The sequence below is a fragment of the Panthera uncia genome, unplaced genomic scaffold, assembly GCF_023721935.1.
Source record: "Panthera uncia isolate 11264 unplaced genomic scaffold, Puncia_PCG_1.0 HiC_scaffold_905, whole genome shotgun sequence".
NCBI lineage: Eukaryota > Metazoa > Chordata > Mammalia > Carnivora > Felidae > Panthera > Panthera uncia.
The window spans coordinates 1-12,237 of NW_026060095.1; the positions used below are offsets into that span (position 1 = coordinate 1).

General features: G+C 62.4%; 1 protein-coding gene across 1 annotated transcript; it reads right to left on the reverse strand.

The window, feature by feature from the left end:
- Positions 1 to 39: 39 nt before the first annotated feature.
- LOC125918500 (arachidonate 12-lipoxygenase, 12R-type) lies at positions 40 to 10,585 on the reverse strand. The gene is made up of 15 exons (XM_049624486.1): positions 10,160 to 10,585; positions 8,889 to 9,093; positions 6,430 to 6,511; positions 6,204 to 6,290; positions 5,964 to 6,086; positions 5,600 to 5,703; positions 5,110 to 5,282; positions 4,755 to 4,898; positions 3,436 to 3,639; positions 3,135 to 3,221; positions 2,699 to 2,868; positions 2,341 to 2,462; positions 778 to 878; positions 435 to 605; positions 40 to 272 (listed from the first exon to the last, which is right to left on the reverse strand). The coding sequence occupies exons 1-15, from the start codon at positions 10,304 to 10,306 to the stop codon at positions 93 to 95; spliced, it is 2,100 nt and encodes a 699-aa protein (XP_049480443.1). The 5' UTR covers positions 10,307 to 10,585; the 3' UTR covers positions 40 to 92.
- Positions 10,586 to 12,237: the final 1,652 nt, after the last annotated feature.

A 12,237-nucleotide genomic window follows, 5' to 3' on the forward strand; every position in this document is an offset into this window, starting at 1 on the left:
CACTGGCTGACCACGGCCGTTTGAAGTGACAGGTTTTTTTTTTTTTTTGGAAAACGGGTGCAGGCGAGGAGAGGCGAGCCGGGAGCGCGGCCCTAGATGGAAATGCTGTTCTCTATCAGCACCGGATCCAGGTAGTAGTAGGGGACCGGGAGGTCCTTGTTGCGCTGGCGGATGTCGTGCGAGATCTGGGCCAGGCGCTGGCGGAGGACCTCCATGCTCCTCCGCGGGGCCTCCTCCACGAAGTGGATGTCAGGGAAGTGGCCCAGGGGCCGCTGCGGACACGGAACGGGGCAGCTGCGACCGACCGGCCCCCAGCTCTCCGCCTTCCGCAGCCTGCCCCTCCCCTCCCCTCCCCCCCCTTGACACCCCTCCCCCAGCCCCCAGCCCTCCCTCCGTCTGCCCCCGGGGTAACCCCACCCCCGGCCCCAGGGCACCTTGTCGTCAGGTTCCCGGCTGAGGGTCCAGAGCACCAGCAGGGTGATGCACGTGGTTTTCACATCCGGCAACGTGTCCATGTAGCTGTCGCGAGTGGTCAGCCCCTTGGCCTGCATGGGTGGGTTCCTCATGGACGACGGGAAGTTGGGCATCCAGGCGGTGTACTCCAGCTGGAGGTGGGGCAGCGGCGGGGGGAGGCGGGGGTCAGAGAGCACCCCGGGACGCTGGGGGTTTCAACTGAGCTAGGGACGGAAGCCGGGACTTGGCGGGGAGGAGGCCGGAGCAGGGATGACGGCTGAGGTTGGGCCTGAGGTTGGGGCCGGGGCTGGGGGGCGTAGGTACCTGCCCGGTGTTGACGGCGGCGTGCTTGGCGGAGCAGGTGTAGATGACTATAGTGACATATCGGATCAGCTCAGGCACTGTTCGCAAGCACTGAGGGAAGCCTGGGGGGGGGGGGGGGGCGCGGGGACGCCCAGGCGGCGTCAGTCCCGCCTGGTCCCCGATGGCCGGCAGAGGGCGCCAACAGGCCCGGCTCCCGCGCGTCCGGCCCACACTCCAAGCTGCCACCTCCCTGGGGCGCTCATCCCGGCCGCTTGGCCCTCCTGTGACCATAACTCCAATCCCCCACCCACTCACCCGCCCCCATCCAGACCACCTTGGGAGGCGGCCCCAAGTGGCCTTGACCAGAGGTCCTCCGCAGCAGCTCCCGGCACCTGTCCGAGGTCCGGCCCTCCTGTCTTTCTTCCAGCTCCCTTAGGGGGGGCCTCTCTGGTCCCAGGACTCAGGAGGGGAAAGGCTTTGGAAGAATCCTGGCTTTCCTGCCCTGACTCAGCACAGACCCCTCCCGCCACACACACACACACACACACACACACACACACACACACACACACTCTTCTGAACCTTTGCACTCACGCCAGATGGATTTCTCAGTAGCCTGGCCCTTGGTCTCACACCCAATGTAGCTGCCAGCTTCTCTTACCTGTTACCCTCCCCCCCCTCCCCTGCTCATGCTCGCTCTCTCTCCCTCTCTCTCAAAATAAAAATAAACTTAAAAAACAAAACAAAACAAAGCTGATCTTGCAGACGCCTCTATGGCTCCCTCTAGTGTTCAGGGTAATTCCAACCTCCTGAACCAGGACCTGCGACTGTCCCCTGCTCACGGCTTCAGCCTTAGTTCAGCCCCACGGAGAGCCTGGCCGACCCCCACCCTCAGAGCAGTAGCTGGGGCCTCTGAGCTCTCGGTGCTCCCCCTGCCCACTCTGGCTTCCCACCCAGAGCTCTTCAACCCCCCTCCGGCCCCTCCCGGCTAACCTCCCCGTCCTGCAGGTCCCGGCCAGATGTTAGCCCAGATGTTGTACCTCAGCATGCTGCTCTCCCCCTGCTCTCCCTCCACCCCCCGCCCCTCCTCCACCCGGATTACTTGCCTCCCCTGGGCTCCCGCACACGGCCCCGCCTGCAGCAGTCCCGAGATAGTATAATTGCCCGTGTACTTGAGTGGGCGCCCCACCCTGGAGACCGTGAACTTGAGGGCAGGCACCTGTATCTCTCCTTCCTTTTGCCTCCTAGCAACCAGCACGGCGTCGTCGCATCACAGATGCTGACTGAATATTGGGTGAGTGGTACCCAAGTGATGACCTCAGGATGTTCCTTCCCGCCCTCCTGGGCCCTCCCAGCCTCCCCACCTCCAGCATGCTCCACCCTTTCCTGTTTGAGCTCATGCCCCCCGTATCTCAGTCCACAGAGATGACCCTGCCCCCCACCCCCAGCCCCTGAGTTCACACATGGACCCACGGGCAGCCACGTTTCCTTCCCCAGCCTCTCCGAGACTTGGCTCCCTCGGTCCCCAACAAGACCTGCTGTGGCCCAGCCGGGAGGGCCCATCCCACAGCCCCGGGCCCCTACCTGAGCTCTCACGCCCTAGCAGGCACTGCTTAAATATCTCCTGCACCCAGGACTGCAATTCTGGGTCACCCTCCACGGCTGCGTCACACGGGTAATAGTAGGTGATGATCTCGGTCACATACCTGATGGGGGGGGGGGGGCAGGCCTCAGTTTGGATCGTCCTCCTGCCCTCCCCACCTTTCTTACCTCCCCCAGGATGCCCTGGCCTTGGCCGCCCCAGGCCTGGGGGCGGGCACGTGCTGTGGGGCAAACACAGCATCAGACCCAGGCTCGGGTCAAGTCCTTAAAAGCTCCCTGAGCCTGCTCCGGCATGCGAGGGCGTCCGCCCGAGTGCCACCCACTGCGGACCCGGCCTCACCTCTCTAGCGCGTCCCACACTGCCAAGGAGTCGTCTCGGTAATAATATCCCGGCAGGTCCTGGACCCCACGCTCCACAAAATCATTGGGGAGGTAGAGGCTCTCATAGGTGGTCTCTGACAGAGCCCGCACCATCACCTCCGCAAAGCCTTGCAGGCCTAGGGACATGCCCTGTCGGGGAGGAGGCAGACTCTGAGGCTGGCAGGGCCTCCCTGCTGAGGGTCACACCCGTCACACACACAGCCCAGTGACGCCCCTCCAGCCCCCGCCCCGTGCATGCCCACACTCCGGGCCAGCGCCCCCCTCTGCACCCCTGTAAACCGGTCCCCTCCGGCCGTGCCCCCTCCCAATCCCAAGTGGGAAATTTGGCTTTTCGCCTCCCTGCAAAGGCCGGCAGGGTAGCAGGTGCCTTGCTGGGCTCGGGGCACACGTCTTACCCTGGCAGACAGCCCCCCCTCGTTGAGGAGGAGGGCGCGCCCGATGCTGTTGATCTGGATGGTGTAGCGGGTGTGGGGGACGAGGAGCTACGGGAGACAGACCAGGAGAGAGGGCCACGGTTACCCCCCAGAGGACGGGGCACCCCCTTCCTTGTGCAGCGCTACGCCCTCTGACTTTAGGAAGTCCCCACCCCGAGCCCGCTCTTGGGGGTCCCTGGCTGCCTCCCCGAGTCTCAGTGGAGTCCCTCTACCTGCTGGCGAGCCAGGTGCCTTTCTGAGGCCCCCGGGGCCAAAGCCGTACCTTGTAGAGAGGGTGACACATGGGCAGCTGTCTCAGCATGGCCAGGCAGAAGGCCTCCGCGATGAGGTGCGTCTCCAGCAGGTGCGAGATGGCCTCGTGGCAGTAGAACTCGGCGTAGCGCACCCACGTCTTGGCCAGCAGCCAGTCCCACTCCGAGTCACTCGGCAGGAAGATGGGGCTCTCGGGCCCCGGGGTCTGGCTGAGCTGGGGACGGGGAAGGAGGGAGAGTTAAGTGAGGACACACACACACACACACACACACACACACACACACGGGCCCCCCCTGCAGGAAGGAGGCAGAGAAGAGCCCGAGGAGGTAAAAATGCCACTCCATACACTCGAGGCCCTCTGGTCCCCTGAGCACACCAGGGCCCTTCCTCCTGCCTCACATTTGTTCTTGATGTCCCCTCTGCCTGCAATGCCTTCCACCCCCCTACCTGGAAGCTCCCACTCATTTCTTAAGAAGCAGCACCAGGGGCACCTGAGTGCCTCAGTGGGTTAGGCATCCGACTCTTGATTTCAGCTCCAGTCCTGATTTCTTGGTTCGGGAGTTCGAGCCCCGGGTCAGGCTCTGTGCTGGCTGTGCGGAGCCTGCTTGGGATTCTCTCCCCGCCCCCCGTTCCTCCCCTGCTTGTGCTCTTTCTCTCTCTCTCAAAATAAATAAACTTAAGGAAAGAAAAAGAAAAAGCAGCTCACAAGTTGCCTGAGAATCCTCCCTTATTTCAACCCCACAGTCGCCCCGTTCAGCTGCAGGAGTTGTGCACTGCGCAAGGGTACCCAGCCCCCTGGGGCAGAGGAAGTCCCTGGAATCTAGCCTACGCTGTTCGACTAATGAGCCAGGAACATCAGAGTTTGGCTGAACCCCCTCCCCAGAGGGATGCCTTTTTCTAATTTGGACATGATGCTGGTGGAGACCCCTGGAAACATAGTACCTCAGTTCCCTTTCCTGCCAGGCCACTCTCTCTCAAGGCAGCGGCCACATCTGATTAGCTCAGTGTTTCCAGCAGAGGGCTGGCCCACGGCAGGTGTTGGCTCATCGAGCAAATGGATGACTGGACCCAAAGAGACAAGCTTGAACAACCAAGCACATCCCCATCTGGGCACCTCTGTGCGTGCACACCCAGTGTGCACATTCTACGCACGGGGACTTGCACACAAGTGCACGCCCAGAGACCCGAGTTCGTGCACCGGCATACAAACACCCAGTGGTCTGTAGGGCCACCGGGGCCTCAGTCCAAGGCCCACACACAGGGCCACACACCAGGCTCTCACGTTGGCAACACGCTCACACAGCGGCCCCCCGCCTGCACCACAGGCACCTGGATGGCGATGGGCATCATGTTCCCTTCCCGGCCAAAGTGCAGCAGGCAGAGCGGGGCACAGTGATGCTGCTTCCTTCCGTTGAGCTCGATGCTGGGGATGCCTTCCAAGATGCGGTAGTCGGCCAGGTAAATGTTCCCCTTCTGGAAGGGGGCCGAAAGGGGAGGGCAGGTGAGCGCCAACGCGCTGGACCTGGGACTCACGCCTCGGGTGCGGAGTGCCCCGCGCCCCCAGGGGGCAGGGGTTGGCCAGAGACCCGAGCGGGGAATGGAGGAGCGGAGGGCACTCTGGGGGCAGCAAAGGTGGGTGGGGAGAGACGGGGAGGCCAGGGATCCCCTCCGGATGGGGCCTCACCTCCAGCTCCGCCTGCAGGCACGTTCCCTCGCCCAGGAACGGGGCCACCATGTCGTCCGTGACGGGGAACTTGTCTGGGATCTGCGTGCAGCGGCGGAGCAGGCCTGGGTTGATGCCGTTGAGGTACTGATACCCAAAGAAGCTGTCTTCTGTCCAGTGCTCGGCCACGTACTCTGGGGAGGGGGAGACGGTACCCGGTCATCCTCAGGGACAGAGAAGCGTGGGGCTGAGGCCCTGGACAGAGGAACTCTGATCGGGGACCCCAGAGAAGCCCCCAGCCTCCGCTTGAGCGGCTAGAGGCGCCCAGGGCGGCATTTTCCCTGAGGCCGCCAGGGGGCGCGCCCGCCCTTCCGGTCCCCTCCGCCTCGGATTCACCCCGCGCCCCGCCTCCCGCGGCCCCGACGGGGGTCCCGCCTCCAGCGCGCGCCCGCCGCTCCTCCGGCCCGAGGCCGCGGCGCTCCCCGGGTTCGGTGCGCGATGCCCCTCGTACCGGAGATGATGGACTTGTTGGCAGGGAAAATTTTCTTGATGTCCTTCAGCCTCTTCCAGGACTGCTTGCAGTCCACCAGGCCGCGGAGTTTGAAGCCCAGCGCCCTAGGGACGGGGTTCGAGGGGGAGACGCTCAGAGAGGCAGCCGCCAGCCCCGCCGAGGCCCCTGGCCGCCTGGCCTCCGGGCCCAGAGCACCAGGTCCTTCTGCGGCCGGGGGTCTGGCGCCACCTCCCGGGCTCCCCGGGCCTGGCTTCTCAGCTCTCTGCCCGCCCGGATGGCGATCTGTCGCGAGCTCCTGGGGTGGGGGCTGCGGTGGAGGCGGGCGCGGAGCCGGGACGGGGACCCCTCACTCGCGCACACTCACATGGGCCCCAGGCGGAAGAAGAACGAGGCCGTCTTGATGAAGGAGTAGCGGAGGTTTGAGTTCAGGAACTTGGTGGCCTTGATGTTGATGAGAATCGGGAAACCGGGGATATAACCATTCCACCTGTGGGAGAGAGTGCAGGGCTGGGGCCTGGCACCTGCGGAGCCCCGGGGAGGGTGGAGGGGGCAGAGCCCAGGGGTCAGCCACGGAAGGGGCCCCAGGGCAGCCTCGGGTCCTCACTCAGGCCGGTTGGGGTTTCTCCGCGCAGGCGGGCGGTAACTGGGGATGTGCACGTAGTTGGGTAGGCCGGGAACGAAGACCCTCCAGCTGCGGTGCGGAGAGAAGCCGAGACTGTGGGCCCTGATGCGCATGCGCCAAGACGGGCCGAAGGCCAAGCCATCGCCCCGCGCCCCCCTCACCACCACCACCCCCTGACCTCCCGCAGCCCCGGTCGCCCTCTCCTCACTGGTAGAAGTCCTGTTTGGCTCTGATCTCTTCCCGGCGGTGCTCCAGAAGGATCGGCAGCGTGTCGTCCGCTGTCGTCTTTCCTGCCGGGAGACCAAAGAGGAGGCTCAGGGTCTGACCCCCGCCCATTTCAAGGATCCGAATTCAGCTCCAGCCCTCTAGACTGGCCCTGGGGCCCCAGACCAGGAATGGGAAGGCTTACCCAGGAAGAGGGGGCGCGTGTCTCCTCCCAAAAACTCAGAGGAGAGGATCAAGGACCACCGTCCGCCCCCTCGCTCTAGGAAGCTGAGTGGTCCGTCTTCCGGACCGACTAAAACGCTATTGAAGAACAGTTATTTAGCGCTTACTACGTACCCCACACTTTGTAAACACTTTACTTCTGTTAATAATGTAATCCAGGGGCACCTGGGTGGCTCAGTCGCTTAAGCGACCGCTCCTAACCTGGGCTCAGGTCATGATCTCACGGTTCGTGAGTTCAAGACCCGCACCGGGCTCCGCACTGACAGCACAGGGCCTGCTTGAGATTCTGTCTCTCCCTGCTGTCTGCCCCTCCCCCACTTGCTCTCTATCACTCTCTCTCAAAGTAAATAAACTTAAAAAACAATCATAATTTAATCCACACAGGGACAACCTTGCAAGGCAGGTGACCCTTTGTATAGGCCGGAGAGCCAGTTTCCACAATCCCAAAGTCCAAAAGACTATAGAAATCAACTTTGTCTTTTCCACAAGTTAGGCACAAATACCTTGATGGGCAGAACCCGAGGCTCTACACAGTCTTTATTGAACTCACTTGGTGTAACTATCCATAGTTTTGGAGGCAGAAATATTCATATGTTTGACTAGGGGACGCGCCTGTGGACGTAAGGCGTAACGTATGGAGCGTGTGAATGGTATATATCGATATAGATGGATATGTGCGCACATGCTCTAAATGAAATCTGAATTTCAAAACACCCCTGGCCCCAAAAGTTTCAGCCAAGGGACCAGGTCAGCGTGCTCATTTTACAAGGAGAAAACGGTCAGCTGGGCTCCGAACTTTGTCGGACGTCCCGGCGGGTAGTCCCAGGCTGGCACGTTTCTACACAGCAGCCCCGTCATTTTCCCGTGAGGCCCTCCTCGCCACCCTCCCCTTCCTCCACGTCCCTCGGCTTATGCTGTGTTCCGGGTGGACAGTGTCCAACCCGGAGACCCAGCTCGGCTTCATCCCCCGGTGAGGGGCCCAGCCAGTGACTCAGGCCTCCCCGCCCTGCTCTCCCCGAGGCTGCCCCGCCCGGCCCCATTCCTGCCCTTCCCCTGCTTCCATGCACTCAGACCTATGGCCGCGGGAAGATGCTCCCGCCCCCCTGTGAGACTCTCCCCTTGGCCCTCCCCACCCTCCCCCAGGCCTGCCTTCCCCCCCCACCCCTGCCTCTTTCCCCAGCTCGCTCAGTGCCCCTGCTGCCGGGGACACGAGAAATGGAGGAAGGTGATCAGCTGCCTGGAGGGGGGGAGACCCAAGCCCCCGCCCGCCCCCCACGGCTGTGCCCTGCCCTCCTGTCCACTTTGAGGGAGGCTAGGCAGAAGCTGGGACGGTGGGGCCAAGATGACAGAAGAGGACAAGCCTGTAGTCCCCATGTAGCAACCGCGTATCAGGAAGCAGAGCCAAGGCCACCAGACAAGGGCGGTGGCAGGGGGTGGACGCAAGGAGCTTAGACACTCCCTGTCCCTCTTCCAGGGCAGTAACCGAGTGACTGGGAGAATAGCCCGGCGGCCTTGACCAGGCACCAGGGAAAACCCAGCCTCGTGCTGGGCCATGATGGAGCCTTGATGGAAGAAGGGGGGGGGGCCTTCTGGAGCAGCACTGAGCCCTGCTAGAGATATAAGGTGTCCTAACGGGGTGGTAGGGAGGCCTTTGGGGCCATAGGACATCCCCTCAAGTCCACAAAATGCGCAGTTAGGCGCCCAGGGCTCCTATGACAAGGTTCAGACCCTCGCGCTCTGTCCTGTGGAGACGTGTTGAGCGAACACGGCTTCCTGACAGAACGTGCAGCAGCTGGGGCGATGGGGCCTCCCCATCAGAGTGACGAGGCCTCCTGCTGCAGGGACGGGCCTCGCTGGAGTCACGGGGGGTCTTTCTGGAGCGGCAGACACGGCACATGGCACAGACAGGGCACCCGAGGCCTGTACTCAGCGCAGCCACGGGTCTCCGCAGTGGCAGGAGTCAGGGGTGGGACTGCGGGGGAGCCAACGGAGAGCACGCTTGTCTCAGCCCGGACCTGGGGTCCTGAGACCCTGAGGGTGGCCCCAACCTCCTTCCTGTCTGTCCCTGCAGGCCGCAGCCCTGCGCTGGGCCCCCGGCGGCAATGACCCAGGGTGACGCGCGAGAGCGTCAGGTGTTCCCGGGAGTCCCTGTGGGGGCCCGGCGGGTGACGGGTGGGAGCGAGGGGCCCGGCGGCACCGGGAGGGGTGCCGAGGGCTTGCCTGTGGCCTCCCTGAGCGCCAGGGTCTCGTAGCCATCCATCCACTGGTAGGCGGGGAAGTGGTACACACGGCCGCCGGGCGCACAGATCTGCACGTAGTTACAGTACCAGGAGTTTTTGGGTAAGAAGGAGTGACGCTCCTTGTGCAGGCGGATGATGATGAGCTCCCCCAGGTCCTGCTGGCACCGGACGGTGTATTCATCCACCTGGCCAGGGCACAGGGCCGGGTGAGCGGGCAGGACTGGCCCCCGGCCCCTCGGGCCTCCCGCCCACCGATCTGGGCCCTCACCCAGGCTCCGCTCTGCTGAGGGGGTGCCGCGCTCACCGCGCTGGGCTGGGACGACTCGATCTGGATCTGGTTTCTCCTCCCCCCACTCCTAGTCGGCGGGCACCTGCTGGGCCCTTCTACCCAGGGCTGAGCAGGAAGGATACCCCCCCTCCATTCACAGCCACCCTCCCCAGGCCCCACCCTCCCGCCCTCCTTAGCCACTTGAGGCTGCAGGAGGCCATGCGGCCCCCCCCAGGGGGTGGACCCCAAAGGGGTCCAGATGGGGTCCAGGGCCCCCCAGACCTCCTACAGGCTTAGAGCGAGGCAGAGGTGGTCCCGCCAGCCCCCTGTGCTCCTACTTGTCAATGAAGATGTGGAGAGACAGAAGTGGCCACATAGACAGAGTGCCCAATTAAGAGGATGTAGAGGCAGGTGGCTGGACCTGACTCGGAATCAGGGCTGAGGGACCAGCAAAGGGTGTCTCCCATCATGGAGCAGGCGGGCCCCGCTGGACAGGCTGGTCTGATGCCATTTTAAGCCACAGAGAATCCAATGTGCATTTAAGCCAGTTATGATGGAACTTACCTTAGGAAGAGTAAGGGCGGGAGGGAGAGGGATGGGGGGGGAGGCCGAGACGAGGGGTGTGGATGAGTGATAGAGAGGAAGCGAGAAGAGGTGAGAAAAGGCAGGGAGGGAGGAGAAATGGCCACACAGGGGCGGGAGGTGACAGACCGGGGATGAGGCAGGATGGCCCAGAGAGCAGAGAGCCCTGGGAGCCAGGTCTGGGGGGAGGGCGGAGGGGGGAGGGCATCTGGAGTTGCCCTTGGGAACTTTCAGAGCCCCCCCCCCCCCCACACCACACGTACACACACATTCACCCCCAAACACACTCCTATGCCACACACATACACACTCACACACATCACACACACTTACATACACACACCACACACAGACTCACAAATCACACCCATACACACACACACACACACGCCCATACTCACCGCCCCAGTTGCAAAGTCTCTCCCAAAATGGTTCAGCAGCTGCTTGTGGCTCTCTCCTTGGGTCCCCACAATGGTCAGCGAGATGGAATCCATCGTGCCCGACAAGAGGTCGGTACCCGTGGCCACCTTGACTTTGTAGGTGGCCATGGCTACTCCTCAGGAGGCAGGAGGGAGGGCTTGAGTCCAGACTCCTCGGGGGCCGCACGGGGGCCCAGACCAGGCAGGGGAAGCCAGACGGGGAGACGTGGACGGGGCCAGCCTCCCGAGAGGGAGAGGTGAGGCAAGGACGTCTGGCCCCCAGGGCAGCTCGGAGCCCAGATCTGCGCGCTGGGAGCCGGGCCGGCAGGGCGCTGGGCCTGCTTCTGAGAGGGCGGACCCAAGACGCCCTGGATGAAGGAGGCTTCGGGGCGGGGGAGCCAGTCCAGCCTGCGCCAGGGCCCCAGGGAAGTTAGGGGACAGGGCTGGGCGGGGCCCCCAGATCTGTATCAGCCTAATAAGCGCCTTCCTTCTGCCCGCCCCCATGGGCCACGGCACAAGACACCCCTGCCAAGCAGACCCATGGGCAACGGGGTTACCAGCCTTGGTTCCGGGGCCCCCAGCGGGTGGGAGCGAGGGGACGGGGCCCGACACAAACTCGCCGTCCAACTGGCCTGCTGCCTGGCCGTTCCCCTCCGGGCCACAGGGCAGGCTGTGGCCACAGAGGGGAAGGCTAACTGATCCTCCTGCCCCAGCGCCCTTGAAAGAAAGGGTGACAGGTGCTGAGCTTGACCTCGGGTCGCTAGGGCACAGAGAAGCTCCAGAGAGAGGTGATCAGGGAGGGAGAGAGGGTGTCTGTCACTTCCTGCAGGGCTAGGATCAGCTGGGGAGGAGGGGGGGAAATACAAAGATAGATGACAGAGCAAAACTGGGGGCACAAGAAATACACTAAGGGGTGGGCATGTAATCTGTAGTTTAATCATTACGGAATTCTACGCCGCAATTAAAAAAAAAAGAAGAAGAACAAACCACGATGATGAATCTCGCAAAGATTATATTGAGTGAAAGATGCCAGGCATAACATAAAAGGGTACATACACGCTGTATCATTCCATCGATGCCAAATTTGAGAACAGACGAAACTATGCAACTCTTTTTGTTTTTCAGTTTTGTTTATGTTTTATTTATTCTTGCGAGAGAGAGAGAGAGAGAGAGAGAGAGAGACAGAGCACGAGCAGGGGAGGGGCAGAGAGCGAGGGGGACACAGAATCGGAAGCAGGCTCCAGGCTCCGAGCTGTCAGCACAGAGCCCGACGCGGGGCTCGAACCCACGAATCGTGAGATCGTGACCTGAGCCAAGATCAAGATTGGACGCTTAACCAACTGAGCCCCCCAGATACTCCTCTTTCGTTTTATAAAGTACTCATCCTCACCTCCCCCCCCCCCCCCCCCCCCCCCCCCAAAAAAAAAAGCTGATGAAGTTAAACAGAGGATTGGAAGAAAGGTTGGGCTCCAAGAGACTTGGGCTTGTCTGGAACCAAATCATTCCTTCCTGCCTTCATGCATTCGGGAGATGTTTCTGGAGCACACAGGGTTCCAGGCACCCTTCTAGGCACTGCAGACGCACAGAACAAGTGAAATACTCACAGAGCTTCCTGAAGCCGGAAGAGAAGGAAACAATCGTTCGTCTGTTTGGGGAAAATCTGGGGCGGGAAGAGAGGTGGGATTGGGGGCTAGTGTCCCATAGAATCGCAGACGCAGGAGGCATGAGGACTGGGTGGGCCGGGGCCCCAGGACAGAGCTGAGTGTAGGGAGGTGCGGGGACCGCAGTTAGATGATGGGAGAGAGTGGGAGAGTGAGGGGAGGGTCACACTCCCATCCACCCTGCCTGGACCTGCCTTCTAGCCTTCCGCCCTTAGAGACAGCTGGGGCCAACCAGGAAGCACCATCTCAGATGCCCTCTGGGGAGTCACCCTTCCTCACTGTTGAGGGAAGTTCCCACAGCGCCCCGGGGCCAAGTTAGGGCCACAGCGGGCTGGGATTCTGAGATGGAGAGAAGATTCCAGTAGGTTCTGGATTGGGTGAGGGTGCGATTCAGGCTGA